This window comes from Panthera onca, chromosome D3, assembly GCF_046562875.1.
Source record: "Panthera onca isolate mPanOnc1 chromosome D3, mPanOnc1 haplotype 2, whole genome shotgun sequence".
Taxonomy (NCBI): domain Eukaryota; kingdom Metazoa; phylum Chordata; class Mammalia; order Carnivora; family Felidae; genus Panthera; species Panthera onca.
This window is the reverse complement of record NC_138350.1, coordinates 2,227,474-2,255,136: the sequence shown is the minus strand read 5'-3', so window position 1 is coordinate 2,255,136 and position 27,663 is coordinate 2,227,474. Positions and strand designations below refer to the sequence as shown.

The window sequence follows — 27,663 nt, the reverse complement described above, 5'->3', positions numbered from 1 at the left end:
CATGCAAAGAAGTAGTTACTGGGTCCCACATTTGAGGGGCTTTTTATAATAAGGTTACGCCAGAGATACAGCAACAAAGAAAGAGTAGTTTATTTAACAGATCAGAACCCTCACAGCCACGTGAAACAACGACACAGACCGCCCAACGGTTCAAGCGCGCTCGGGACATTTAACACTGCCAGTGGCCTTGAATCTCGAGTTCCGCTCGGAGTGAGGCTCCCCAACCGCCTCGGTGACCAGTCTTCGCCCTCGACGGCGCCCAGGATGGGATGACATGTCAGGACAGACGACGCAAGGCTCACACCCCCTCAGGGCTCCTGCTCGCCTGAGACAGGTCACACGGCCTTCAATGTTTCTCAACGCACGTTCTTTCGTGAGAAAACAATCGTCGATGGTTTAAAAGTAAGTTTCTGAAGACGCGGATAAAACACATTCGCCACGGAAAAACCCGGCACTGGCGAGCTCGGCGGCTTACGAGCGAAACCGCGGACGTGACCTTCACACCAAGTCCTTCCGGCACCTGCCCACGTTCTTGTCTCCTGAAAAGCCCTCCCGTTCAAGGTTGAGCGGACGCTTCTCAAGCACAAGGAAACAAAGTGAGAGGATACGGTCTCTGAGGGCAGGAGGCCACAGCATCTGCTACCAGTGCCAGGAGGCAGACCAGACGCGCGGTCTCGGGCCCTGGTCGGCTCCGCCGCGGGTCCCCGTCCGCGGGGCTCGGCTTCTGCCCCCGGAAGGAAACCACGGAAAGGCACTTACCCAGCTCATCTGGGAGAAGGCAAGGGAAGAAGGGGCCGCCCCTGCACAGCGACCACGAGTCCCCCGGCCCGGCCGGCGCGGCGCACGGCCCCCTTCCGTCCTGTGGACGCGGCCTCGGGGCCGTCAGGTCCTCCGGCCGGCGGGCGCACCGATGGCCCGGGACCGCGGACGGTCGTACCTCACAGACACGACGAGGAACAGCAGGAGGGTGGCTCCCTGGATGGCGGCCAGGAGGAAGAAGTAATAGTCCAGACGGCAGCCGTTGATGTTCCCTGGGGAGGACGAGAGAGGCGTGAGCTGCGCTTGCGGACCTCCGAAGGTCTCACCTACCACCTTCGGTCCCGAGCAAGGTCAGGGTGCTCTTCACCTGCAGCTATTAGGAAATAAGTGCCTAAAAGTCGAAGAGCCCGTGTCTCCGAAACGCAAGATACACAGCGCGCTGAAGCTGGCTGTGTGTCTCCACCACAGGCGGGGTGGGGGGGTCCCTGGCGTGACCCCTACCCCTCAAACATCCCCCCCCGGAAGACAAAGGAGGAGGACCAGGGGGCTGCAGCGACGCGACCTGTTTCTGCCCACACCCCCAGGGGAATCCGGGCGGTGGGCCGAAGAGAAGCGTGCGACAAGGCGAGCGACGGGAGTGCCGACTGGACGCAGCAGAGAAAGTCTTTTTTTACTTGAAGTTGCTCCCGCCCGGAAAGAGCGGGGAAGTGAACAAGGGACCCCCTGCGCCCCCACACCCCTCCCCCGACCCGGAGCAGATACGAGGCCGCACCCCGCTGCGTCCCTGCCCCCGGAAGCAGATACGTGGTCACACGGTGTTGCCTTCCAGTCTTTTCCTGCAGCGCTTGCCCCTCAAGGTCCGTGGTCGTGCCCCCCCGCAAACGGCTGGCCTCGCGCGGAGCCGCCGTCCGGCGGAACAGCAGGAAGGCGACTAAAGAGAGCCCATCTCCATGCGGAGTCCTGCGGGTGCTGTTCCCTGCAACTCGGGTCTCGGATCTGGACGTTTCTCAACACCGCACGCGACACCAGAAGGCAGCCTGGACGCCGCGGCCACTTAGGGCTCAGGATTTACCGCATGGTCCGGGAGCTCGGGGACACCGAACTCACTCCAGAGCGTGCGTGCCCTTCACAAGCCAGAGTGCACGGTGACATACACTCTACGTACCACAGGAAGACAGAAGCGTGTCTTTAGATGTTTTCCCGCAAATGCGCAGGTCTCAGCATCCTCAAGGTGATACAGGAGCGAACTTGACCCCAGTAGCTAACATACCAAATGCTCAACTCGGCCCCAAGCACTCAGCGCGGCATTTCCCATGCAATATTCCCTTTAGTTCCCAATAAATCCCGAGGAGGCGGAAGAGGTTCCAGCCGCAGACCGTGGAGATCAACCAACAAAGGTCAAATCCAAATGGCCTGACGGTCTGGGCTGTTTCCTCACCTGCAGAAGGGGGCCCACGAGACCTCGCGGGCAGCGTCATCATTTGGAGGAAACGAGCAGGTAACGACCCTGACACAGTGCCCAGCCCGCCCGTCTGCCACCGTCCTGTCCTCAGTCTCCAGGTGGGTCCAGGACCATCCACCCCACGGACTGGCGGTCTCTCCACGGGAGAAGTGGGTCTTTAAAGCACCACTGACCCAACCGCTCACCACGGAGAAGCAGGAAGGACGCGTGCACAACATACAGCGATGTTTCTACACAAACATCCACGCACAACACGTTGCCCTGGGCTCCCTACATGGACTGACCCTGTCACCACGGCCCAAAGGCGTCCCACCCCTTCCGCCATCTGTCACCTACTGAAAAGGCTCCCTGACACATCTCTCGACAGATGAGCAAACACTGTACTTGGTCTCACAGCAGCTCTGACTTCTTACGAAACGGAGGCTTTGTTCCTCTGAAGGGCTTTGTGAAGCTGGCTTATCCTGGTACATCCCTCCGTCTGAACATATACTCATCTGCACCAACGTTTCCGGAAGCCTGTATTGATAAACGCAGCTAACAATACATCGAATGTACGTTTGTACGTGTGCTCACACACTTCTAGAGAACTCTCGTGCACACAGGCTGCGGGAGACCATGATATGGCACGCGGGCTGGTTTGGGAAGGGACGTGGGGACACCTGAGCTTCGGCAGGCCACCTCTCAGCAGACAGGCAAGAGCGGCGCCTGAGCCCTCACGGCGGGCCAGGCTCCGTTCGGGCACTGGGAGAGAGCCGCACGCCCTTGGTGGAGCCCAGGGTCTGTGGCCACCACCGTGCTGTCGGCATTCAACGCTAAGAGACGAGGTCGTTGTCAGAACACCGGTGACATCACTCTGCAGGCCGACTTTGAAATGCGAATCTGCCCAAAGTGAAGAGCCATTTACAACTTCCGAAGCTTAGAGCGGGCACGCCCAGGGACTATACGCTGCGTTCCCTGGCAGGTCGGCCTGTGGGGGTGACAGAGGGCATTCAGAGATGGCGTCACCCCGTAGAAACAATCGCCCCGTGCTTTCTGGGGCCTCTTTACCGACTGCAGGACGATGCACATACAGACAAACTCTGGGAGGTTGTACTTGGGAGGACAGACGCCTGGGCCACAGAGAACTGACCTTACACGTGCCCCAGACACACGTGCGAGAACCAGCATTTGACTCACGACAGCCTCCAACTGGAAACCTCGCTAGCACCCAGCAGGAGAGAACAGGTAAGTGAACTGGACAGACTCCTCCCCCGGCTACTCCTCAAATAATAAAGAACCAGCACGGAGGATCCACACACGAGAGCGTGGAAGGGAGCGGCCACAGCAGAGCACAGGACAAAGGGGGTCCGCGGTGCCGGACATCACAGCGCTCCACACCTAGCGCGGTGGGGAGTGGGCTGGCCGCAGGGAAGCCTCCAGAAACGTCCTGCATTCTGATCTGGATGGAAAACGTCTCAAACTGTGCACTTCAGACCGGTGCCCCTCGCCGTATGAATCACTCTGGGCCCGATGAGGATGGAAACCAAGCACGCCCGCAGAACAGGTAGGGAAGGAAGGAGGGGGAAGGGTGGGGGCTCTCCCTTCACACCGCAGTCCTATGACTGCACGGGAAGCCACTTCGTGGGCCGATCATGACACACTAAGCCAGCTCTAACGCCACCTGCTTCAGCAGCAGCCTGAGCACAGAAGCTGAAGGGAAGGAGTGGAACAGCAGAGAGTCAGGAACAGCACGGACGGAGCCCAGGATTACACCTGGGCTATTAAAACCAGGTTTGATTTTGGAGGGGGGCTACCGTGTCCCATTCTCTGCCCAAATCCCCAGGTGGGAGGGAGCAGAGAGGGAGCTGCCTGGACCACTGCACAGTTCCTACATCCGCGGCCTCGCCTCGCCTCACCACTCAGGCTGCAGGGGCCGCAAGCACAGCTCACCAAAACTCTCCTCACTGGCGTGGCAGTAAGGAGCGGGGAGCGGCGTGGGGCCGTCCCAGGCTACACGCGATGAAAACAACACCAACACACAAGACCCGGGTCCAAGCCTGTGCGTGTGCCATGTGCGAGGACTGGAGATGAGCCTCGCAGGGCAGGGCTGGAAGCAACCCTGTCAGAAATAAGGGGTAAACCAGGGTAAAGTCTGAGATACTCAATTAGTGACTAAATACTAAATTAGCCCAGAAGGGATCAAATCTCTGGGAAGCAATGAGATTGACCAAAACCAATCAATCCTTCAGGATATGCTGAAAACTAAGACAAAGACATAGAATCCACATTGAGGAATCACAGAGACCTGGTCTCTGCAGCAAGGCTCTCTCTGAAGGAGGGCTGTCCTGCGTGCACAAGAACAGATCACGGTCACCAGGACCCGTGAGATTTCTCGGATGCCGTGCGCACCTGCTGTCCCCTCCAGGGGCCCCACGTGCAGAAACCAAGCCCTGGACCTGCCCGCTCTCTTCGGGACGACCAGGTCTGCGCCTGCCACGGAGACACTCCAGCAGCTGGAACGCGCTGCAGCCCACGCCCCAGGGCCCACCCTGACAGCCTAGGTTTCTGGGCGTCACTTTGGGACCCACAGGCTTACACTCACCCCTTAGGATGGGAATTTAACTCAGCGCAGGGCTTTTGGAATTCTGTAATTTCTGGCAAAGTCCCCACGCTTTCCTCAGAGTTTTAAGGGGATTTAAGACCTGAAGGTGGCTAAGAGTGCTGACCGGAGTTAATGCTGCAAGGTTACATAAGGATGTAATGAAGTAATAAAGTTGCTTTCAGAAGCAAAACGGTAACATAAAAAGAAAGAAACTTCCTCCATCTCCTGCGTCCATTTAAAAGCCACCATAAATCTGGAAACAGCAAAACTCTGGTCTTTTTTGAGTGACTCTGTTTAGCACCCAAGATGCCACCTACTGGTGTGAGCTGTAAAATCCCATTGTGACAGGTCACAAGGAAAGAAAAACAACTATTTACCTACCTGTTTTTTTAATACCAGAAAATGTAAAGCTACCGTCAGGAAAAGAAAGGAAAATACAAACCAAGATTCAATAAAGGGAATTATGTGCTAGAGCATTTATCTGCCTCACGAAGATTGTGGTCCACAAGGGGGTCCAAGATGTCTCCGGAAAGCAGCAGCCCCAGAGACTGGCCCCTGGGGCAGATAGAGGCTCACAGGGGCCTCGGGAAACTGGTCAGGATGAAGGAGATCAGGTGTTTGGGGGGGGGGGGGGGGGGGGCGGCTCACGCCAATCCAGGAACTGCACACGGCCGCCCCCGGGCAGCCCACCTCCCCTAACGTGACCTTGGCGCTCAGACGCCTGGCCTGCCGTCGCGTAAGCACCGGGTTCTGCCAGTGGCCGTTTTCAAACTGCCGGCGGGGCCCTTACCGAAGTCTGTGTGGTTGCTCATCCAGCCGATGGCTTTGATGGACACCAGCTCCAACAGTCCAGAGCCCACGAACGAGCCGACGCCAGAGAAGAAGAAGAAGAAGCCCATGATGGCGCTCTGCATGGACTTGGGGGCCGCCGAGTAGGCAAACTCTAGACCTGTAAAAACAAGGGGGTTGCTTCTGTGAGAGGCGCGGGCTGACGGTGCCCTGCTTCAAACGGCAGGGTGAGCACGGGCCCCACGTGGGCACTCAGCTCCCTGCCCTACTCTGAGGACCGTAGTTAACACAAGGTCAAGAGGTCAGGGGCCCCTTCTCTTCACCATGACAGTCCTTCCAGTCACGGGGCAAAATGTCAAGTCCTTGCTTTCAAACTGAAGGTAACATCTGACTTCTCAGTGCTTGGATTTCGGGATGGATCCGTATGGAAAGAAAGAGGTTAAAGAATCAAACTTCTTTATTTTCAACCGAGAGGGGTCTGAAAACAATGTATGTACACTAAAATGGGATTCTGTGTTAAGACTTCTATCTTAACGGCAATATATCTTAAAATAATTTCAACAGAGACATCTATAAATTCCAGTTTTTATAATAACTAGATGTGGAGATGCGCAGTGTAGACAACGGTTTGATTTATATCTTTCACAGATCGTGAGCCAATTCTGCGGGAGTCGCTGAGAGGTGAGGAGGGGGAACCACCGCCCACATCCCCCCACAACACACCCAGCTCTGTCGATAATTTTCTCGCCCTCCCCCTCCCTCCCAGAAGTGGGACACAGGCCTGCACACAACACACCTGTCCACACCCCACAGAACCTCACTCCCAGGACAAGAGAGGCTCGTGCAGACACGTTTAGCAATCAGGTTTGCCTCCTTCACGAAGCCGACCCAGCACACCCAGACACCCAGAGCTCTGGCAGCGGCCCACGGCCGGGGGCCTGGGGGCCGCAGGGTAACCGCAGAGCTGTGCCCAGGAAGTGCCCGACCCGGGACTTCCTCCTTCCCCACAGCAGGGGACAAATGCATGGGAATGTCTTTGGGAACCTGGTTTTATACCCAGGAAGGAAGGAGAACCTCACTTCTACAGGATTACTGTATTTACCAACTCACGTTCTGAACCGTAGCTGTTGCCAGGAGATACAGAGGCAATCTGTTGTCCCTGCGTCACCCCCCCAACACAGGGACACGCCCTCCTGCCTTCAAACCAGACCCCAACCCCGACCTCAGAGGAGCCTCACCTGCTATACTTGCAAAGATCTCACTGACGCCAATCAGCACGTACTGTGGGACCTGCCACCATATGGGCAGGTCGGCAGCGTAATACACGACTCTTCCAATGGTCTGGTTAATGGTTTTCTCTTTAACAAGGTCCAGCCTTTTGCTTTCCAAAATTCCTGGAATTAAGTAGGAAATAAGTAGGTTAATAGAACCTCTGTTCGTTAACATTTGCAATTAAACTAAAAAACTACAGGTCTGTTACGATTATTGATTATTTTGAAAATCACATGAAGGGGGGCGCCTGGGTGGCTCAGTTGGTTGGGCTTCCGACTTCGGCTCAGGTCATGATCTCGCGGTCCGTGAGTTCAAGCCCCGCGTCGGGCTCTGTGCTGACAGCTCAGAGCCTGGAGCCTGTTTCAGATTCTGTGTGTCTCCCTCTCTCTCTGACCCTCCCCCGTTCATGCTCTGTCTCTGTCTCAAAAATAAATAAACGTTAAAAAAAAAAAAAAAGAAAATCACATGAAGGGACAAGGCCCAGGGACACAGCTTTCCCCGGAGGTCCCCAATCTAGAGAACCTCCCGGCTCCCAGCTTCCTAGTTACTCAAACACTGATCGAACCATACACGATTCATGTGGGCTTTTCACGGCGCCTCACACAGGAGACTCAACACGTGGGGTTTAATCCTCAAACGTCCGGATGGCTCACCTGTACCCCTTCTGTTTCTAACAGGAGGAGCCGGGCTCCTCCACTAAATAGCACTGTGGCAGAGTAAGAATGCGTCGGCTTGTCAGAAGGCAGTGAGGCTGGAGACGTTTTCTCGTCCTGGTACCCGACTCGGGCTGCCATGCTGACTTATCGTTACTGCTGCAACCTGCTACTGACAGTGACGCCAGGTTCCTTGTGACCCCAGCGAGCAGACTGCCTTCAGCGGCCCTGTGACCCCACTCAGCTACTGGTCTTTCGTCAAGTGCAACAAAGAGACACTGGAAAACAAGCAGGAGTACAGACAGACACTCCCTGTAACACACACACACGCACACACACACACACACACACACACACACACGGAGTGAGGCTGACAAAAAACAGCCGTAGCACCAAGTTCTTAGGTGGAAGAGGCCACCACTTTTGTTTCTAAAGAACTCTGTGAATAAAATCATGGACCCCAGGCTTTGAAAAGCACGCCAACGCGTACGTATTTAAAACCAGAGAGTGGGGAGGGTCCAGGCTACCAGTGAGGGGTGGAAGACACATTCTGGAAGCTGTCCCCAAGCTACGTGTCCAGTGAAACGTCCAGAGACAGAACGCGTGGAAGGAGCAAGGGAAGGGGACGCCTCCGGCTCACTGCCATCAGAGACACCTGCGTCCCTTCCCTGGCCGCGTGTCCAGGGGACCCCAGCCCCCACACCACGTCCTCTCACAGGACATGCAGGTGCGGAGCCGTCTGGCTACTGCTCCCGCCTGCTGGGGACAGGGCGTCTGAGGTGTGTGGTGCCTTATCCACGAGTGACAGCTGTCCTACAGCAGGGCTGTGGACAGCAGCGTTAGCCCGGCTGGAGCATCTTCCAACCACGGGACAGAGTGTGACCCGCTTCCTGTGGGTCGGCTGAGGTTCCCCTCAGACTGCAAGGTCACGGCACCAGCCACCAGCGTGCAGCTGGGTCTGTAGGGAAGCACCCTTCCAACCAGTCCTGGGGGTGAAAACTGAAGCGGGAAAAAACTCTCTTCTTCGCAGGGAAGGCCGCACAGTTAAGGGGATGTGTGTGCGTGAGTGTCGGGGGGCAGGGACACCAGCGGGGACATCAGAGGAGAGATGTGACGCGCCGTGGGACAAGACCTCTGTGGTCTCAGCAAGACAACACAGACACGACACAGACTGCGGGAGAGGAGGCCGGGACAAGGGGCAGTGGCCAGGGGGACCCAGGTGACAGGCCCGGGAGGGGACATGAGAAAACAGATGAGGGAGCTCCTGTGGGGGCCGTGGGGCCAACCCCACAGCAGACAAGAGGACGCTGCCAGTGGAGGCTGGGGGGCTCCACCAACGACAGAGGCCTGGGCACAGGCCGTCATCAGTGTTAACAGTGGGAAATAACGAGGAAGCACAGACCTAACGGGAAGGAACGTGCTGGAACAGCCAGCGCGGCAAACTCTTCAGTGAAGGACGTGACTCTGCACAGGTCCAGACGAGCACCCGCGGCGGGGGCCGGATGAGGGCCACTGGCCAGGGTGAGGGGAAGGACCAGCCACGACACAGCCGGCAGGCAGGAGTGAGGGGAGAGGGGACGCCCAACAACACGGCAGAAGAAAGATTTGAGAAACACACACCTGGAGTAACAAACGGGCGCCATTTACGGCGTGTTCCTTGAGCCAACGGGCAGCCCTGTGCTCGCGGCTTCACAGACACAATGGCATCTGTGATTCACAGAACTGGACAGAATCCCCTCCAAGCTCTTTAACCACGAGCAGCGCTAAGTCTGCCCCCCACCCCGTGCCCGGGTCTCAGGGGCCCCGCGTGCTCTGCCTCGCTACCAAAGGGCCACCCTCCCTTGGTGACGCAGTGAACCCCTGGAGAAGAGCGAGAACAGCCTCATCAGCTCGAAACACAGGGAAGACCAGACACACACCCCTCCCAGCCCTTGACACAACAAGTAGACAAAAAGTAAGGCTTCGTGTGGGGCAAGGGCTGCAATCTGGAGACCCGCAGGCAAGGCCTGGGCACCATCGACATGGCACACGGCTCAGGACTCACTGAACGGAGGGGCCACAAAGGTCAGTGCTCGGGCGGCAGTGCGGGAGGCCCACACAGAGTTTCAGGGAGGGTGTGGGCAGGATGCACAGACTACCGCATTCCTGGACCGTGTGCTCACCCGTGTGGCCCCAGGCCCCTTGAAGGCACTGAGTTTAGGGCCCCTGCTCTAAAGCATCTGATGAACACAGCTGATGGCACAGCAGAGGAACCATCGTATTCAGCACCCTACAGACGTCTTAGGAAGTGCTACCAGGACAAGAGAGCAGGGCCCAAAGTCCCCAGTGCGGGAGTCATAAAGCCATGATCTCTCCCAAATCCACAATAAAAGTAGGCATCCTTAACCTACGGCTAAACATCAATACCATGGGAACAATTCTCTGAAATTACTCTTGGGTCATACAGGAAATACAATCCCATTTCCGCACCCTTAGAAAACAACAGACATTACAACAAATCCAAGCACAGGAAACCTGACAAAGCAGCAGCGACAGGCAAATTCATACCATTCCGCGGTTTCCACTGTTAAACAGGAAAGAGTGAGTAAAAGTAAGTGAAGGATGTAACGCACAGGAGAGAGACACAGAACCAACCCGAGGTAATAGAAATGCGTCCCTTAATTGTTCTCTGTTATTAGAAAACACAGAGAAAGCGAAATTGATAAAGTCAAGAGCTGTGTCTACGGAACAATATAAAACACATACAGTTCTGGCCAACCTAATTTGAAGAAGAAAGAGCAGAGAATACACGAAACTGTAAATGAGGAAGGAGGCCCCGCAGGCTTATTTAGAAGACTGTATTTATCTCCAGTCTAGAACTCAGTAAAATGAACGGCTTACTCGGGACATTAGAAAAAAAAAAGCTTAAGGGATTGCGGAGAAAACACGATCTGCACAAAACTGAGAAGAGGTGAAAAGGTCACCGCACGTCTCCTCAGAGTGAGGGGCTCACAGGATTCTCCAGGCGAAGACGTGGACTCCCAGGGAGGAGACGATCACCGTCCCCTGTGGAAATATTCTCCTGCGCACAGGGCCTAGGGGTGCTTCCGGGAGGCCAGGCAAGGTCAAGCGCGGTGGGGGCGAGCGGGCGTCAACAGGACAGCAGAGTCCCAGCAGTCAAGGCCAGCACCCTCCCACCCTCTCAACACACAGGTGTTTCCGAAATGCAGGAGCGAACATCAGGAAGTTAACGGAAATCAAAAACGTGAACATCCCAGGGCGTGGGGGCGGGGGGCACACACGTGACCCTCTTGGAAACCAAAACGTGGTACCTGAGGAAAAGCCAACTTTCATTCCTGCCAACGACACTCAGTAAACGTGAAACACAGCTGACAAATTTGGCATCGTCGTGAGTGTGTATCTCAAACTCAAGTTCTAAGCTGCCCGCTGAGCCGCCCAGTGGACGCCCCCTACCAGCCTGGCGGGAAGCCCAGCCAACACCGCCCAACAGACACAGGGAGGGAGGGTCACCGCGAAGGCAGGAGAAGAAACCGTGTGATCTGAAGGCAACAAGAGACCATTTGAGAAGAATTCACTGCAACTCAGGATTTAAAAAACCTCCGTGTGAGCAAGCAGAAATACCTCGTGCAGCGAGGAACAAGCCCAACGGAAAATGGGCAGGACCTAAAGTGAAGATGTGTATAAAACTGCAAGACACCGGGGTGCCTGGGGGGCTCGGTCGGTTGAGTGTCCGACTTTTCTCAGGCCGTGATCTCGCGGTTCGTGAGTTCGGGCCCCGCGTCGGGCTCCCTGCTCACAGCTGGGAGCCTGGAGCCTGCGTCTCCCTCTGGATTCTGGGTCTCCCTCTCTCTCTGCTCCTCGAGGCCCTGCTTGCTCTCTGTCTCTGTCTCTCTCAAAAATAAACATTAAAAAAAAACAAAACACCTGCAAGATACCATAAATAAAGTTAACGGAAAATGATTCAATTGGAAAGAATACTCCTAAGATGAAAGTCTGGATTTCCACATCAGGATGAACAGGAAGAGCCCAGTAGAAAACGCCACAGAGCATACACGGTACACAAATATCGGGGCGGGTTATTTGGGGGGAAACCACCACCACCACCACCACCACACGCACTGAAGTGAAGACATAGCGTGTTTAAGCCCTTCAGGTAAGAGACTCACAGAACAGGCGCTCAGTACGGACAGCGGTGCTGATGGAACGGGGCGGGCAGCGAGCCAAGAGCAGGCACGTGCACGGACAGGCGTGTGCGCACAGACTGGAATCCGCCAGCGTGTGCAGCGAGAGAGGCTGGCTTAAAAAACGACAGGACATTCAACAACGGAATAGCACGTAGTTGTTAAACGCCGTAACTTAAGTGTGTAGTCGCCACAGAAAAACGGTATGTGTAGAGTAAACAAGGAGAGTAGATTATAAATGTGGCTGGTTCGTTTCATTTCTATTTATTAAAAAAAACCCAACCAAACAATGTACCTGTAACAGAAAAAGTTCTAGGAAGACATGACGTGGTGGTCACTGGATGGTGAGGCTCTGGATGCACTGAGGTCGCCCCGGCTTCCTGTGTGTGTCTGTAATGACCACGGATTGACCAGGTGACACTAATTTCTAAAGACCCGCTGTGGACCAGGGGTTCTTAACTAATGAAAGCTATAGCCCAGAAAAGGCTCTCAGCTGGTTCTGCCCCAATTTCAGGATGCTCTCGGGCCCTGAGGTCTGCGCACGGACCCCTGCCCACACCCGCGGGACAGAGTCCCACGACACAATCACGAGGCACAGAGGGGCCGGCAGGCGGATGGAGGGCACCACCAGCCCGGGACAATGGCAGAGCCCCTCACCACCTTCCCGGAAGAGAATTCCGTCAGGTTATCGAAAGCCTTCAAAGGGTGCCATGATTACGCTTCTAAGTATTTGGAAAGGAAAGAAATTCCGCCGTGGCGGCGACCACGGCAGTGAAAACGAGAGCCCTGACACCCAACACTGCAGAGCTGTACGTGAGCGTCGGACACGGGAGGATCTTCATGATACTTCAGGGCTTTGTAAAGCGCGTGACAAAGGAAACGAAACACGCCTACCACACAGCACACAGATAATTTTGCCCGGGCACCTGCAAAGTGGTAACTGCAGATTTCCTTAGGCGGTGGAACGATGTGTCCGTGTGTGTGTGTGTGTGTGTGTGTGTGTGCGCGCGCGCGCGCACGTGCATGTGCAACGGCTCATCTGCATTTTGGGGGTTTTCTCCTTACATGCAACATGCATAGCTTTTATTACACTCTGTGGTTTTTCTGACGCTTCTGTTTTCTCATCAGGCTCAAATCAGCTTCCACAACAGGATTTCATGTTTGCAAAAACACAAAGGAGGTGCATGTGCACAGACACACAAAGGAGATCAGGCCAGTTCACACCATCCCAGGAGAGAGGCTCTCTAGGGAAATTACAGCTCGTTTTTATTTTCTTCTCTATGCTTCCAAGATTTCCTCTCCTCCCGTGAGCACGTATCGCTTCAGTAATTTAAGAACACACACACAATTTTTAAGAAGAAAAGGAAATCTAACCAACGAACACACTTCCTTTTTTCTTATGCACACTTGAGAAAACCCCTCGGGCCTGCCTGATTCTTCTCATCTCAGGGACGCTAAAGAAAACACTATCACCAGCAGGCATGGTACTAAATGGAAGCTATTGATTGGTTACGGGAGGAGGTAGTAAGTTCAAAGGCAAAACAGTTTGCTTTCGATTAAAATTTTGGTTTGCTATGATAGTTTCAGGTCTCTACTCAAAACGTATTAATGTTCCAATTAAGTAACACTCGCCAGAGCTGGAAGTCACGCTGTGAGAAGCTCGGGCCCCTGTTTACGATGCAGTTAATAAACTGCTGGGTTCAAGCACAAGACATTTAAAATCTCCGAACCAGTGACATCGAGGCCCCTCCCCAATATCCGGCCACCAAGCACAGACAGCCTTTTCAAGCCTCTTAAGAACAAGCATAGCGGGTGTGTTCCATTCCTGAGAAATCAATTCCTACGCGGAGTCTCAGGGCCGTTTGGCCACACGAGCGCCCCGCAGGGCGCGAGCAGCCACTCAGGGCACGGCCCGTCCGCCCCACTGGCGCCGGTGACGGGCAGAACCGCCAGGCCGACCGGGCACCCTCAGCGGTCACCGTCTGCCTGCTGCCTCCCACACGGACACGTAGAGACCCCCAGGATGCCCTCCCCGGTTCTCAGGGTGCCCCCCAGAAGCTGTCCAGCCGGAAATCAAACCAAAACGTTAAGATGGTGTTAAAGGAGCCCGAACTTAGAATCTGCTAGGAAATGCCTGAAAACCGAGGACACCGCCCTGCCCAGAGGGACAGAACAAGCTGCCTTCCCCAGCACGTGACCAGCGTGGCCATGGTCCAGACAGGGCTCCCCGATGCAGGGACGGAGGGGAGCTGCCCAGGCCAAAGCCGAGCCCACGGCAGGTGCTCAGGGGAGGCGGGACACAGACACCAACCCCAGGCCGCTCTGTTACTCCAGACGGCCCCGATGATCTCCGATCCTGCTCAGTGAGACCTGCAATTAGAGCCCCCTGTAATTTAGTTTTTATTTGCTTTTGCTTATTTCCCTATGTGCCCCAGGACTGGAAGGGAAACAGAATTATAAAGAAAGCACACAGTAAAAACTTCATTCAGACACAACCTCACTTTAATTATCTATTTGATCAAGAGAAAACGTAATTGTCTTCTAAAATGTCCCGGTCGCTGCAATATAGATCTCTTAAGCCTAGGGACTCATTTCTTTAAATCTATTAAGTACTATATCAATATGTTCACTCTGGGGACAGCGCAGGGAGGCTGCTAGAAAACACTGCCGGAGAATATTAAATTCCGTCTCGGCAGGGCTTCACGTTCAATTCCTCATAACACCGGGTGATATACAGTTGGTTCAAGAACATCAGCTTTTCTGTTCTCGTTATGTAACTACGCTATCCTACGATTCCATAATTTTCAAATATTGATGAAGGAAGAACTCCAGAGCAAGTTGAGGAAGTCAGTGATACCTCAGTTTCATCAGAAGATATTCCAATCTACGGTTCAGAAGAGAAGAATCACGAAAACACGAGGGAGGCCCCAACGGAAAACTCCCCCCTCAGGGCTGGGATACTTGAGGCATCAGCTCTCAACCGTTTCTTTCTAGGGGGTGCAGGCTGGTCGCGAACCTGTGTTTGATAAAACCTTTCTTGTCACGAAATGCACAATTTTACATAAAAACGCAAAGGGTCCGGGGCAGACTGAAGCCGACTAGTGGACCTAACGTTAAGAACTAAGGGTTGAGAATCCCCATCTTTGAGAATTACATCAACATTCATCCATTCGGCAATCGACAGTTGTCCAAAATCTCAATCGGCAGGGAGACAACAAGCCTCCTTTGATCCAAGCCAAAAGTCACCTTCCAGAGTACGTGGTTTTGGCTCTAGAAGGAAAATGGTGGAGCCGCGGGAAGAACATCTTACACGTCACATAACGGAAACTAGAAAACAAACACCACCCACGTTCATGATGTTCTGTTTTCTGGTGCACACGCGGCAGGACCGGGGGCCGGTCACCGTGCTTGGAGTCACCCACGGCTGCCGAAGCCGGTTTCGGGCTCTCCGAACGAGAGACACAGACATCACCTCACCTGCAGCGAAAGCAGAGCACATCACAAAGAACATTCCAACGGCAATCCTTTTTAGGGATGATGGGAGTAGGCCGTTTCTTCGCAGAATGGGATCAACCAGTTTATCCTTCAAGGGAATTAACAGCAGGATGAGAACCGCGTCGAACATGGTCAGCCAGGCCGCCGGGAACTGGAAACACACAGACTAGGTTAGTTCTTGGGAAGAACACGCAACCACATAACTAATGTCCAACGGGGACAAGTGTCTTTCCAGAACAACCCACTCCTACCAAGTGGAACCGCCTAAGGAAAAAGTCCAGGTTCAACACACTAGAACTGAAAAAGACCTCTTTCTAAATGCCTCTGCGTCTGCGCTTCTGTGCTTTAAGGGGGCCAAGTGCGGTGAGGATGCCGGGGTTTAGTGACGTTAGTCAACAATCGGTGAGCGACTCAGCCGACCGAGACCCGTCTCTAAAATGAGCAGAAGCCGCTTCCAGCGAGAATGCTCCTGGTTCCCGCAAGGGCCTGCGGGGGGACCCCGTGTGTCACACAAGCTCCAGGGGGACAATTTGCACATCGCCCCGGTTGTTCTCACCGTGTGAGGAGTGGCCGTGAGGCTGGAAATTGCCGGAATCTTCAGGTGGAGACTCTGCAGAACATACGTTGTCTGCATCTGGGTGAGAAAGCGGTACGGTTGGTGTGCGAAGGCTTGAGCACGCGCCCCCCCCCCCCCCACCCCGCTCTGGGAGCAGACGCGCAACGCTCAGTTTGCAAACAGCCCGGTTATTTGGTCCCCACATGCGTCGTCTGCAGAGAACTTCGAGAAAGAAGGAACAGAGAAATGAGACTCAAAGGGGGGCCTGGGAAACCAGGAGCGCAGCCGCTCCTGGCTCCTCTTGTCGAAGGGTTTTCACGACCCCGAACCAGGCAGAAGGGACTCGGGCACCGACAGTGGGACGCCAAGACCCCGGAGACTCGCAGGAGGGCCACCGAGGCACCCGGGAGCTTCAGGGCCGGGCCGGGCCGGGGGAGGGGGGCCCTGGCGGCACTCACTTGGAAGTACACGGTCCAGTAGGGTATCAAAGCCAAGAAGACGGGGACGATCTTCACAAGGGCCTTCACGTCGTCCACCGTGTCTTCCGTAAACGGCCCTCCGCGAGACCTCTTACATGAATCAAACAGACTGTGTTTAGAAGGGTGCTGAAGGGCTCCAACGCCTTCACTTTGGGAGACAAAATGAAGGAGTTAGTTTTCTTCCACCCCCGGAAACGGGCTGTCTGGCAACAATTTCAGTCTGGAGGCAGGGAGGCAGCTGGCTGCGCTGATGTGCCTTCCTTCAGCCCCTCGCTCACTGACTCACGCCGGACGCGGTTCCTACACCAGCGGCCGCACCGCACGGGGGCGGCCGCGGCGGGCACCGGGTCTCGTCTGGCCTCCAGCTCCGCTCCGGCTGCCACCCCAGCTACGTCGCTGCACCAGCGTTTAGGAAAGAAAGCTGCGCGGGACGGTGTGGATTCTGAGTCACGCTGCTTTTCAAACGCGAAGACCTTGCGACCATAACACTGAGGTTGTTAACAAAGCCGTTTACTTAAACGCAGCCACCGACGCGGCCGTGAGGAAGGGATCTGTTCGGGGGGGGGGGGGGGGGAGGGGGGAGGCTGGGGGCGTGACAGTAACACGACGAGGTCACCTGGCAGCAGGGGGCACTGAGCGCCTGCCCGATAACCTTGACCACGAGCCACGACCACCAAGACGCTCCTGCTGGCCCCACTGCAGAGGAGGCAGCCGGGCCGGAAGGGTAAGGACCCCCTGCTGCGGTGACAAAGCCGGGGGCCAGGACGCCACCCGTCCACTCTCTGGCCACAGGCATCACCCTCACGCTCAGGCCTTTGGGTCCCGGCTTGGGCACTAGCAACAGAGCTCGCCCGCTTACTCTAGGCCACTGTCACTAGTCAGAAGATGGGCAGGTCCCAGCGGACAGCTCTAAACTCTCCAGCGGATATGGATGCTCCTAGGTCGTTAGGGGTGAAACAGAAAAATTTGTTTTGTCGACCAACTACTTTCTAAAGCCAGAACCACCAGGACATAATTATCTTCCAATTCTGCAACTCGGCTATAAACAGCTTTCTAGTTGTCTGCTTTGTAGCTTAAACTATCCAACTTAAGTTACCACTATTTTAAATCATTTTTGTCTCGATTTTTTTTTTTTTATAACATTGACATTTCTTAACCTGAACGTTCGAGGGGGGGCAAAAAACTGAAAACTAACTTAATATTGCAGCTACATTTTGGACAGGAAAGGTAAGTTCCGTTCAACAAACATTTACTGAGTGCCTGCATGTCTGGGTCCATTCTAGCTGGGAGCCAGGGACACAGAGGTGGCACCCGAGCCGCACGCAGCTTATCTAGTATGGAACAGAATCAGGAAAACCACGCTCAGGGAGAAATGCTAAATTCCAAAGATAGTATTCAGACTCTCTTTTGAAAATATTCACTAAGCTTCTCCAATTTTATTTTTTGGCCAGAAGATGTCCAGTCCTACGTACCTATTATTTGGCCAGAAGATGTCCAGTCCTACGTACCTATTACAGACACGGTCGGTGATTTACCACATCATCTACCCATGTGTTTCTCTAAAATCCTGTCAGTGTCAAAGGACAAACCCATTTTTATACATCGAATCATTCCCATGTTACTGGTCACACAACTTGCATTCCTCAACTGTTCTGAATATCACTAAGTCAAATGCACCTAACGCTTTCCCTAACTCACACGTGTTGTTAGCGTGTTATTGTGCAACACACAAGGGTCCAACAGGAAGCCACAGACACGAATGCCCTGGAACACAGACAGAACCCAGAAAGGGCCCCAGCGTCACGAGGCCGGTGCTCCCCCGGAACTGTCTGCAGAGGCTGCTGTGTGTGCGCAGGTGCGTTCTCCCAGGAAGAGGGTCTAGTGACTCTCAGATTCTCAACTCAAGGTGTGCATCTCAGAAAAGGATTAGAACTATCCCCACTCAGCCTGACGAGCGCATACACATCGATTTTCTCACGTGAAATCAACGTGGAGTCATCTCCAAAACACAGACCAGCCCAGACCAAAAAGAACCTGGAGCCACCAGAGCAGATCAGCACCTCGGCAGAACCCCAGGTGAGACGCTGCTCATCCCCCTCCCGGCCACGCAGTTCACGGTAACCGGGCTCTCGGCACGGGCCGGGCCACGCTAACAGCCATGCACACGCCAGCTTCTCAGGCTCCACGATGACCCTGCAAGATGAGCCCCTGTCCCCTGTACGAAGAGGGAATGCGGGTGTGGCAAGGTCATTAGCCTGCCCAAGGTCACAGAGCCCGGACCCGTGCGTAATGAGAACATAACTTGAGAACTGTCGGGTCCACCAGCTTCTCTGCCAGACAGTCCTTTCGATCTTAACTGTGCCAGTCGCCCAAAACCAAACCCACAGGGAAATCAGATTCTGAAGTAAGAGTCCACACCTTTTTCATCATGCCATTTGTGCAGGACACCCCAAAACGTCCATGAGGCCGTGACGTCCTCCTGCAGGAATGTCTACCAGGTACCACACGCACCGACACCCCAAGCCTTCAAGAGGATGGGTCTGCTCACGAGTACTCAACCCAAGGACCGAACGTGTGGGATGAGAGCCCCTGCTTGGGCCTGATGAAGGCAAGGCCGAGGCACAGCACCAGGAAGACGGCACTGCCACCATCTTCGGTCAGGAACTAGGGGTCTGGGCGCCGCACGGACCTGTCAGAATCCCAGGATGGGCGGGGAGAGCTGAGGGGCCACGGCAGCCCCGGGCGGAGGGGCAGGGCCACGAGAGCTATTTTGGAACAGCTTCAAACCCACCGCATGCGATGAAATACCACACGTTCGTATGGCTCAGGGCACCAGCCACGAGAAGGTGGGTGTGGGGGTTGGCGCACGGAACCTTCCAGAGTTCAGTGCCACCCAGCGAGGAGTGTGCTGCACAAAGCCCTGTGTGGCTGAGGGGTCGGCCTCTGGCTCAGGGACCGCCCGCCCACCCATCAGGAGTGCCTATCAGAATTCTCCTTGAGGGGGTCCACTACCAAGGGTCCCGGAGACTTTTAGGGGTGACAAATACTCTAGACCCTATGTCGAATGAGGCCGTCCTAACTCCAGAACCACACAGTATGAGAGGTGCTCTGTACTACGGGTAGATCATGCTTCAATGATAAAGCCCGAAACTGCTGAGCTCTCTTCTTGGGCTAAGTTCCGGACTTTTCTGTATTAATATGCATCGAGGGTGACCTATCATCTGTCCCAGCTTGCCCGGGACTTCCCCAGGACGTGGGACTTCCAGCGCTAAAATTGGGAAGTCCCATGCAGAGGGGACGATGCAGTTCCCCTCCTGCCTCTCAAAATTCTGCTCGTGTGTCGTCCTGTCCCAGAGTGGCCGCAGGGACCAGTGGATGACGGGGCCCACACTGACCCACTCAGCAGCCGATTCAGAAGACAGACACAGCAGCTTACTGTTTCGGAAGTACAATACAAGTTAGCGATTGCTGGATGTTTCATTCAAGTGACTTTCAAAGCTTTTTAAAGCCAAAAGGGAAACACAGGGAGTATGTATAACGTCTCTTCTCTACTCTCTGCCAATGTCTATCTCTGTCACTTTTACAGAAGAGGTCCATCCGAGCCAGTGGTGACAGGACACTCAGGGTGGAAGTTAAACACTAAAAGCATGAGTCCCGGAATCAGGCTGCCGGTCTGCCTGTAAGATGGAGACGGCAGGGGCGCCTGGGTGGCTCAGTCCGTTAAGCGTCCGACTTAGGCTCAGGTCACGATCTCGCGGTCCGTGAGTTCGAGGTCCGCATCGGGCTCTGTGCTGACAGCTCGGAGCCTGGAGCCTGCTTCCGATTCTGTGTCTCCCCCTCTCTCTGACCCTCCCCCGTTCATGCTCTGTGTCTCTCTGTCTCTCAAAAATGAATAAATGTTACAAAAATAAAAATAAGAGAATAAACGTTAAAAAAAAAAAAAAATGGAGACGGCAGCGCCTTACAACGTCCCCGTGTGCGCGTGAGACACTGAAGCCACCAACCAGAGCCCTGCACACGGTAATGTGCGTCAGACACAAACCAGTATTGTATCCACAGCGCTGGGAGCGTCGTGTCTCAGCCGGCACTCACCCACTGTGACCGTGCTCTCCGATCCGCTTCTGGGGACGGCACGAATACACCAGTATCCTGAACACGTGCGTGAAGGCACTGCCATCGGGCGGCTTGGTGATGAAGACACTCTGGCCACAGAGGAAGACCAGGAAAGCCACCCCGATGCAGACCGCTGGGATGAGGTAGCCGGTCACAAAGCCCACGTTCTGCTGAATGTAGGCAATGCCTCCCAGGGAAATGATTGCTCCCAGATTAATGCTCCAATAAAACCAATTAAAAAATCTTCTTGTGGCTTCTGGACCTCGGTCTTTAACCTAAAACAACGGGGAGGAAACAGACTTTAAAACGTGATCATCCTCAAGGAAGAGAAACCCGTATAAGCGACTACGGTCACTGTCACTGTGGCAGCTCATAAGAAACGCAGCCCCACCAAACGGTGCCTACAGATCCATTCGGGGCGCCTGACAAAGGAGCACCCCGTAACTTTAATCACTGCACTTTCTGGGGGTGCTTCTCTTAATCATGCTGAAATCCAAGAAATCCAAGAAAGTTTCTCAAAGTACTGGCTGGGACCACCTGCTCTGCAAACACTGGAATGCTCCCTACAAGTGCCCATTCACAAGACTCGCATTCCAGACCCACCCAGTCACCATCTCGGGGGTTGGGGCCCAGGAATCGGCATTTTAAACATTTTTCCAGGCGACCTGTATTCACAGTAAGTTTTAGAACCACCGTTGTACAACTCCACACGTTGGTAAATCTGGGGCAAAAAGGAAATCCCAGACTGAACCTAAAACCACATGCTGTTTTCAGATTAGGAAGGCAATCCAGGGAATCGGGAGATTCTGATAAGGGAGAGACTCCTGGGGGGCTCACGAACCCCTCATCTCCTGAACTCAGACATGAGCCCCAGGTCGCACTCTGAGAAGACCACATAATGGGCCCCACAGTGCTGGTGATGTTCCACATGGGGACAGGCCCCTCACACCTTCCCACCTTCCCTTGATTTCCACATCCACACGGACACCTTCTCTACACCAGCCAGTGATCTCACACAGTTTTTATTACCTTTCCTAAATATTTTTTAACATTAATTCATTTTTGAGAGGCCGAGAAAGACAGAGTGCAAGCAGGGGTGGGTCAGAGAGAGAGGGAGACACAGAATCCGAAGCAGGCTCCAGGCTCCCGCCTGTCAGCACAGAGCCCAACACAGGGCCTGAACTCACAAGCCGTGAGATTATGACCTGAGCCAAAGTCGGACGCTTAACCGACTGAGCCACCCAGGCGCCCCATCTCACACAATTTTTTTTTAATTTTTTTTTAACGTTTATTTATTTTTGAGACAGAGAGACAGAGCATGAACGGGGGAGGGGCAGAGAGAGAGGGAGACACAGAATCGGAAGCAGCCTCCAGGCTCTGAGCCATCAGCCCAGAGCCCGACGCGGGGCTCGAACTCACGGACCGCGAGATCGTGACCTGAGCTGAAGTCGGACGCTTAACCGACCGAGCCACCCAGGCGCCCCTCTCACACAATTTTTAAATAAGCTTCCTAGCTGTGGTTCATGCTGGACTGCATACAAGGACTGCCCTAGGAACCTCTGTTGTCTCCTCCTTAAGTTATGAAGCGTTATGAAAGGCTCCTTTAAGGCTTCATAACTCCTTAAGTTATGAAAAGACTAATTTCTGTTCCAGTAACAGACCTGGTGTGTTCCACAGGGCAGGCCACACTACCCAAGAACACAGAAGGTTCTCAATGGGGGCCCAGACCACCAAGCACCAGATACAAAAAAGCACCTTGGTAGCAGTCATTATAACCTCATGTGATAGTTTCACCTCTATGCTTTAAGATTAAAGTACAGATAGGAAATAGCCAAATCTGTGACTCCAAAGAAAAAACATATTCTAATCCGAAATGATTAAGGACGCCTGCTGTCCTGGCAAGAAACCTGCCTCAAGTAATTACATGGGAACCACCACCCCAAACTGAAAATCTGAGTTTTAAATACCCCGCACGTTGTCAGGAGCTTCAACTTGTCCCCCACCCCCGTCAGAAGCGGACAGAGGTCCTAGACCAAAGGCCGGCGTGAACGCAGGCTGAAGGATGTGTCCTGGGAATTTCTCGTATTCTAAGACAGTTCTTCTGTATCAGTAAACTGGACACAAGTGTCCACCCTATCCCAGACACAGACCGGAGGAAACACCAACTGTAAGCAGAGAAATGGTTACAGAGAAAACACAACGAAGGATAGAAATAGCATGAGAGGTGGCAGGGGTGGGGGGCGGCCAGCCTAGCGGGGGAAGAGAACCACGCAATTAATGCAGACAGCGTTCGTATCAGTTCAAGCACGTCGGGCCCTTTTCGTCACGTACGGCAGCACCGCACACATCGTCCTGCGTGAACCTGGCAGTGAACCTGTTCGAACTTCCAAGTGTACTTCATTTTTAAATGTTACTTTAAAAAAAATTTTTTTTACATTTATTTATTTTTGGAGAGACTGAGACAGAGCTTGAGCAGGGGAGGGGCAGAGAGAGAGGGAGACACAGAATCCGAAGCAGGCTCCAGGCTCTGAGCTGTCAGCACAGAGCCCGACACGGGGCTCGAGCTCACAAACCGAGAGATCAGGACCTGAGCCGAAGTGACCTGAGCTGAAGTCGGACGCCCAACCAACCGAGCCACCCAGGCGCCCCAGCCAACGTTACTTTAGAAATCTAAGCCTGTTACTAAGGCCCTAAATAACCACATACCAGTGTCTTGGTTTTTTTTTTTTCCACAAATGGGAAGCTGGCTCCTGTAAGCTGCAAATCACATGCTTCTGTGCTCTGAGCTGGCAAGCCTACAGCCAGCCACTTCTCACTAGTCACATCACATCGTCATCTGCTCCGGGGCTCATGCCCTTTCCCACCGCGGGTAAACAAGTTTCTCATGTGACCGGTCCAAAGGAGCTACGGCAGTCAATTCACAAAAGTCCAGCGAAAAGAACAGAACTATGTACAGTAAGTCAAACAGCTGGCAGACTTGGAAAAATTCCTTAAAATGCACAAGACTGCAACTTTTTCCCCCCTCCAGGAAAAAAAAAAAAAAAAGTATCATTTCCTCTCTTTATCTGTAAAGTAAGTTTTTCTTCTTTCAGTTCACTATTTGAAAGGACAGTCGTGACCTCTGAAAAAGGTTAAACACTGGGGAGAAATAAGGGGCTGGCAGGACTTCCATCGAAACGGATCGCCTTGGAGTCCTCAGTGGCCCATCTGCTGTCTCAGGGCCGCAGAGGCCCCTCAAAGCTACACTGCCGGACCCCACTCATCTCTCGCTCAGAATGCTCCCTCGAGACCCTGCTGGGGGGTGGGAGGGGAAGGGGACAGTGTAGAGAAGCTTACATTACCTTAAGAACACAAGCAGACGTCCTAGACACAAGAAGAGCCAGGAGGTGATGAGTAACCCACCCTGGAGAGCGGCCCGACCGACCGGCTTCACGCCCAGACCTCCCTCCACCCGGCAGGCAGCACCCGGCACCGAGCGAGCCTGTGGCAGAACAGCAGCAACGCCTTCCTTCTGAATGCTTTTCTCCTGATAGAGTCCGCATACGAAACAATTCCCCATTTGGAAACGTCCATCTCGGTGGTTGGTGGCCTACCCGCACTTGAGCAACCACGGCCACCATCCAATTCCACATTCCATCACGCCACCAAGACACTGTTCCTTTTCAGGCACCTCCCACCCTGTCGCCACTGGCCCCCAGCTACCGCTGTTCTGGCAGTCTTCTTGGTCTGTCCTTTGTGGGCATCTGCGTAGAAATGGAACAAAAAGGACACGTCGCGTCTCACGTGTGGATCTTTCACTTGACACGGTGTTGTCGACATCCATAACGTCATAGCACCCATCAGCGCATCGTTTCCACAGCTGGGTGATATTCCATTGTGCGGAGGGACCACATCCACCTTATCTGTGCACTGGTTCAAGGACACCTCACCATTTTACTGAAGTGTTTTAATCTTCCAGAAAAGTTGAAGGAACAGTAAAACATACGCTTTGTGTACCCTTCACTTAGATCCTTGGTTCTCTTTTTCTGCACCTGTAAATGACATACTCTCCAGGCTGAATGATTTAAAAATAAGTTGCAGCAGGATGGCAGTTCACCCCACATGAATCCAGAAATAAAGCCATTCTTCTACATGACCACAGACCATTATCGCACTAAGAAACTTAACGTCGGGGCACCTGCGTGGCTCAGTCGGTTAAATGTCCGACTTCGGCTCAGGTCGTCATCTCATGGTTTGCGAGTTCGACCCCCACCGCGGGCTCCATGCTGACAGCTCAGAGCCCTGATCGGATTCTGTGTCTCCCCTCCCTCCCCCACTTGCACTGTCTCTCTCTCAAAAATAAACATTAAAAAAATTAAAAAGAAACTTAATGTCAATGCGATTTTATCTAATATGTGGTCTATCATCCAATTACCCCAACTGCCCCCCAAAATGGCTTAAAAAACACCGAGGATCCCATCATGACACACACATTGCATTTGGTTCTCAGGTGTATAACGTCCTTGAATCTAGAGTGGTCAGTCCTATTCTTTTCAGCATAGGGTCATATTTGAAGAGATTAGGCCGGTCATCTGGTCGGAGAGCACTTTTTTTTTTAAATGTCCACGTGATTAACCATGGAGGGTTCCTTCTTTGTCATGCATTCTAAATAACCTTCGCAAGACCATTCACTCCTTATGAATGTTAATTGCTGGTCTATTATCCACTGGAAAGAACTGACTTTTAAGTCAGACAGCCTGGGCCCAAACCTAGCTCCCACTCCCTTGAATGGTTCTGCGCAGGCCAAACGTTCTCAGCCTGTTTCTAGGAAGACAGGTAACTCCAGTACATAGATCGTCAAGAGGCTCAGATCAGGCAGCGTAACAAGAACAGTGAGGGCCATGGCAGGTGATCACGTGGCTGTGCGGCCCATGCTGTCCCTTCACTGACGGCCCCCAAGCCCCAAAGCCACAAGCCCGGGCCTCGAGACCCAACCCTGCACGCTTTGTGTTTCTGCCGCGCTTCTGCCGCAGAATGCCCACGACCCTGGCTTGACCACTTGCCACAACGGAAAGAAAGCACCTTTGTACGTCCACCTCCTTACTGGAAAGCGGTAGGAGGTTCACAGGAGATTCAATGACTTCACGTACGCAAAGCACGTTTCACGGGGCAGAGAAGGAAGCATTCAGGACGTCAGGCATCCATCATTCCCAACATCATTAGAAGGTGCCACCTTCCCGTGATGGGTGGCCTGACACAGGTACGCTTACAGCTCAGGTTCAAAGGACAGGCTCTCCCATCCTGGCTCAGTCACGTGCTGGCTGTGTGACTCTGGGCACACGGTTTTTAACCTCCCCAGCCTCAGCTTCCTCGTCTGTGAAACGAGCAGGACAACAGGGGCGACGTGATATGGACTCAGGCACTCCCTGGCATAAGGGCCTGGCGCAGAGCAAGCCCTCGGTAACAATCACATGGTTATTCAGCACAAAAACCTACGCATCGTCTTTCCTGTTGCTCACCATGACCCGCCAGCAAGTCCTGCCCACTCCACCTCGACTTATCCTGAATCCACTCTGCCCACCTAAGTCCACATCCCCGTCTCTAATCTGGCCAGCGTCACCTGTCTCTACCTGGTCCACGTGTGGGCACCACTTCCCTCACTAGTCTGCACTCCAGACGTCACAAACTTCTTCTGGGAAGGGGCAGAGCGTAGATATCTTAGGTTTTGCGAGACCTCCCGTCTCTGTGACGACTCCACAATCTTGCGACTGCATCGTGAAAGCAGCCACACCACAGCTACTGTGTGACCAGCCGACAGGTAGGGCTGTTCCAATAAAGCTTTTTGTACAGAGACTGAAATGTTAAGTTTCACAGAATTTTCACTTGTCGCAAAACTCTTTTTTTTTTCTCCCCTACCACTTAAAAACTTAAGAACCGTTCTTATTCTTAGCTTGTGGGCCCTCCCAAAAAAGGAAATAGACCAGCTTTGGCTGTCAGGTCACAGCTGCCAGGCACACCTGCTCTAGAGGCCCCCCTTTCAGAAACACACATCCGATCATATCATTTCCTCACTCAAACCCCACAATGGCTTCCTACTGTGTTCTATTTCTTTTAGGTTTATTTATTTAAATAATCTCTGCACCCAACGTGGGGCTTGAACTCACAACCCCAAGATCAAGAGTCACACTCCTCCAACTGAGCCAGCAAAGCACCCCTCAAAGTCTTTTAAAAACTTCCCAACACCTGGCCTCTTCTTACCACCTCTCTCCTCACTTCTGTTTTGTTTTTTTTAACGTATGTGCAATACAACCTTACCTAATTCTGAGTGTGTACAATATGTCCTGACTTAATACATCTCATTTAAGTGTTGCAGCATGCCTGTCACTTTAACAGCTAGGGCAACAAGGGCATCCCCGCTCTTGCTGGCCCCAGGCCCTTTGCACCTGTTGTTGGCTTGTCCCCTAAAGCTCTTCTGACAGCTGCTACCTTTGATAGCCTTCAAGACTCCACTCCCAGAAAGGAAGTGACTTCCACCTACAGCCACCTGGCCATCACTCCCAAGAGGCCCCTTCCCAGAAGGGAAGGCCGCTCCATGTGCGGGCCCCCTGGCCATCCCCTAGGAGTGCTCACCCCTCCCCAGGGCGCATCGCGGCCAGTCCCTCGGGCCCAGGCTGCCCGCGGCCCAGCCCCGGCGCACATCTGGGCGCACCTGGCGCGCCCGCGCGGCGCTCACCTGGTCGGCGCCGAAGGGCGTGACGTTGGCCTTGACGGCGCCCACGCCCAGGCCGACGAGCGCCAGCGCTGTCAGCGCGGCGGGCGCGCAGTAGCGGGCGGGAGCGTCCGGGCAGGGCGGCGCCGAGCAGTTGCGGACGCGCGTGGGGCGCGGGGCCCCGCAGAAGGCGGGGCGCGTGGCGGGCGCCGCCAGCAGCGGGAAGGCCAGCATGCCCAGCAGGTAGAGCGCCAGGCTGAGCAGGATGGCGCGCGCGCGGCCGAGCTGCGCGTCGGCCAGCCAGCCGCCGAACGGCGACACCAGGTAGGCGAGGCCCATGAAGAGCAGCAGCGCCTGGCTGGCCTGCGCGCCCTCCCAGCCGAACGGCTCGCCGTTCAGGAACAGCACCAGGTTGGCCGTGACGCCGTAGAAGGCGGCGCGCTCCAGCAGCTCCGTCAGCAGCACGGCCGCGCACGCCGCGCGCCGGCCCTCGAACGCCTCCCGCCGCGCGCCCAGCAGCGGCGCCCGCTCGCCGCCCGAGCCCTCCATGCGCTCGCCGCCCCGCGCCCCGGCCAACGCGCAGCAGCCGCCGGGCAGCCGCCGCCGCCGCCCTTCTCGCGAGACCCACCCAGCCG

General features: G+C 54.3%; 1 protein-coding gene across 2 annotated transcripts; it reads right to left on the bottom strand.

The window, feature by feature from the left end:
- Positions 1 to 66: 66 nt before the first annotated feature.
- On the bottom strand, positions 67 to 27,663 carry SLC15A4 (solute carrier family 15 member 4). Of its 2 annotated transcripts, none has more exons than XM_060612061.3 (8): positions 27,053 to 27,663; positions 20,320 to 20,615; positions 16,207 to 16,375; positions 15,749 to 15,826; positions 15,175 to 15,343; positions 6,830 to 6,985; positions 5,593 to 5,751; positions 67 to 1,031 (listed from the first exon to the last, which is right to left on the bottom strand). In XM_060612061.3, exons 1-8 carry the CDS (start codon positions 27,575 to 27,577, stop codon positions 883 to 885), a joined length of 1,701 nt encoding a protein of 566 aa, XP_060468044.1. In that variant the 5' UTR covers positions 27,578 to 27,663; the 3' UTR covers positions 67 to 882. The 2 variants fall into 2 exon arrangements, with proteins under 2 accessions (XP_060468044.1, XP_060468045.1); XM_060612062.3 differs by lacking the exon at positions 27,053 to 27,663 and adding an exon at positions 23,682 to 24,616.

What these genes read in the sequence shown, in the direction of transcription:
- SLC15A4 (XM_060612061.3), bottom strand. Translation starts at nt 27,577, where the DNA reads ATGGAGGGCTCGGGCGGCGAGCGGGCGCCGCTGCTGGGCGCGCGGCGG. An exon ending in GGAGAGCACGGTCACAGTGG is followed by an intron (nt 16,376 to 20,319) that starts GTGAGTGCCGGC and finishes TGTCTCCCAAAG; the next exon opens with TGAAGGCGTTGGAGCCCTTC. An exon ending in GATCTTTGCAAGTATAGCAG is followed by an intron (nt 5,752 to 6,829) that starts GTGAGGCTCCTC and finishes TTGTTTTTACAG; the next exon opens with GTCTAGAGTTTGCCTACTCG.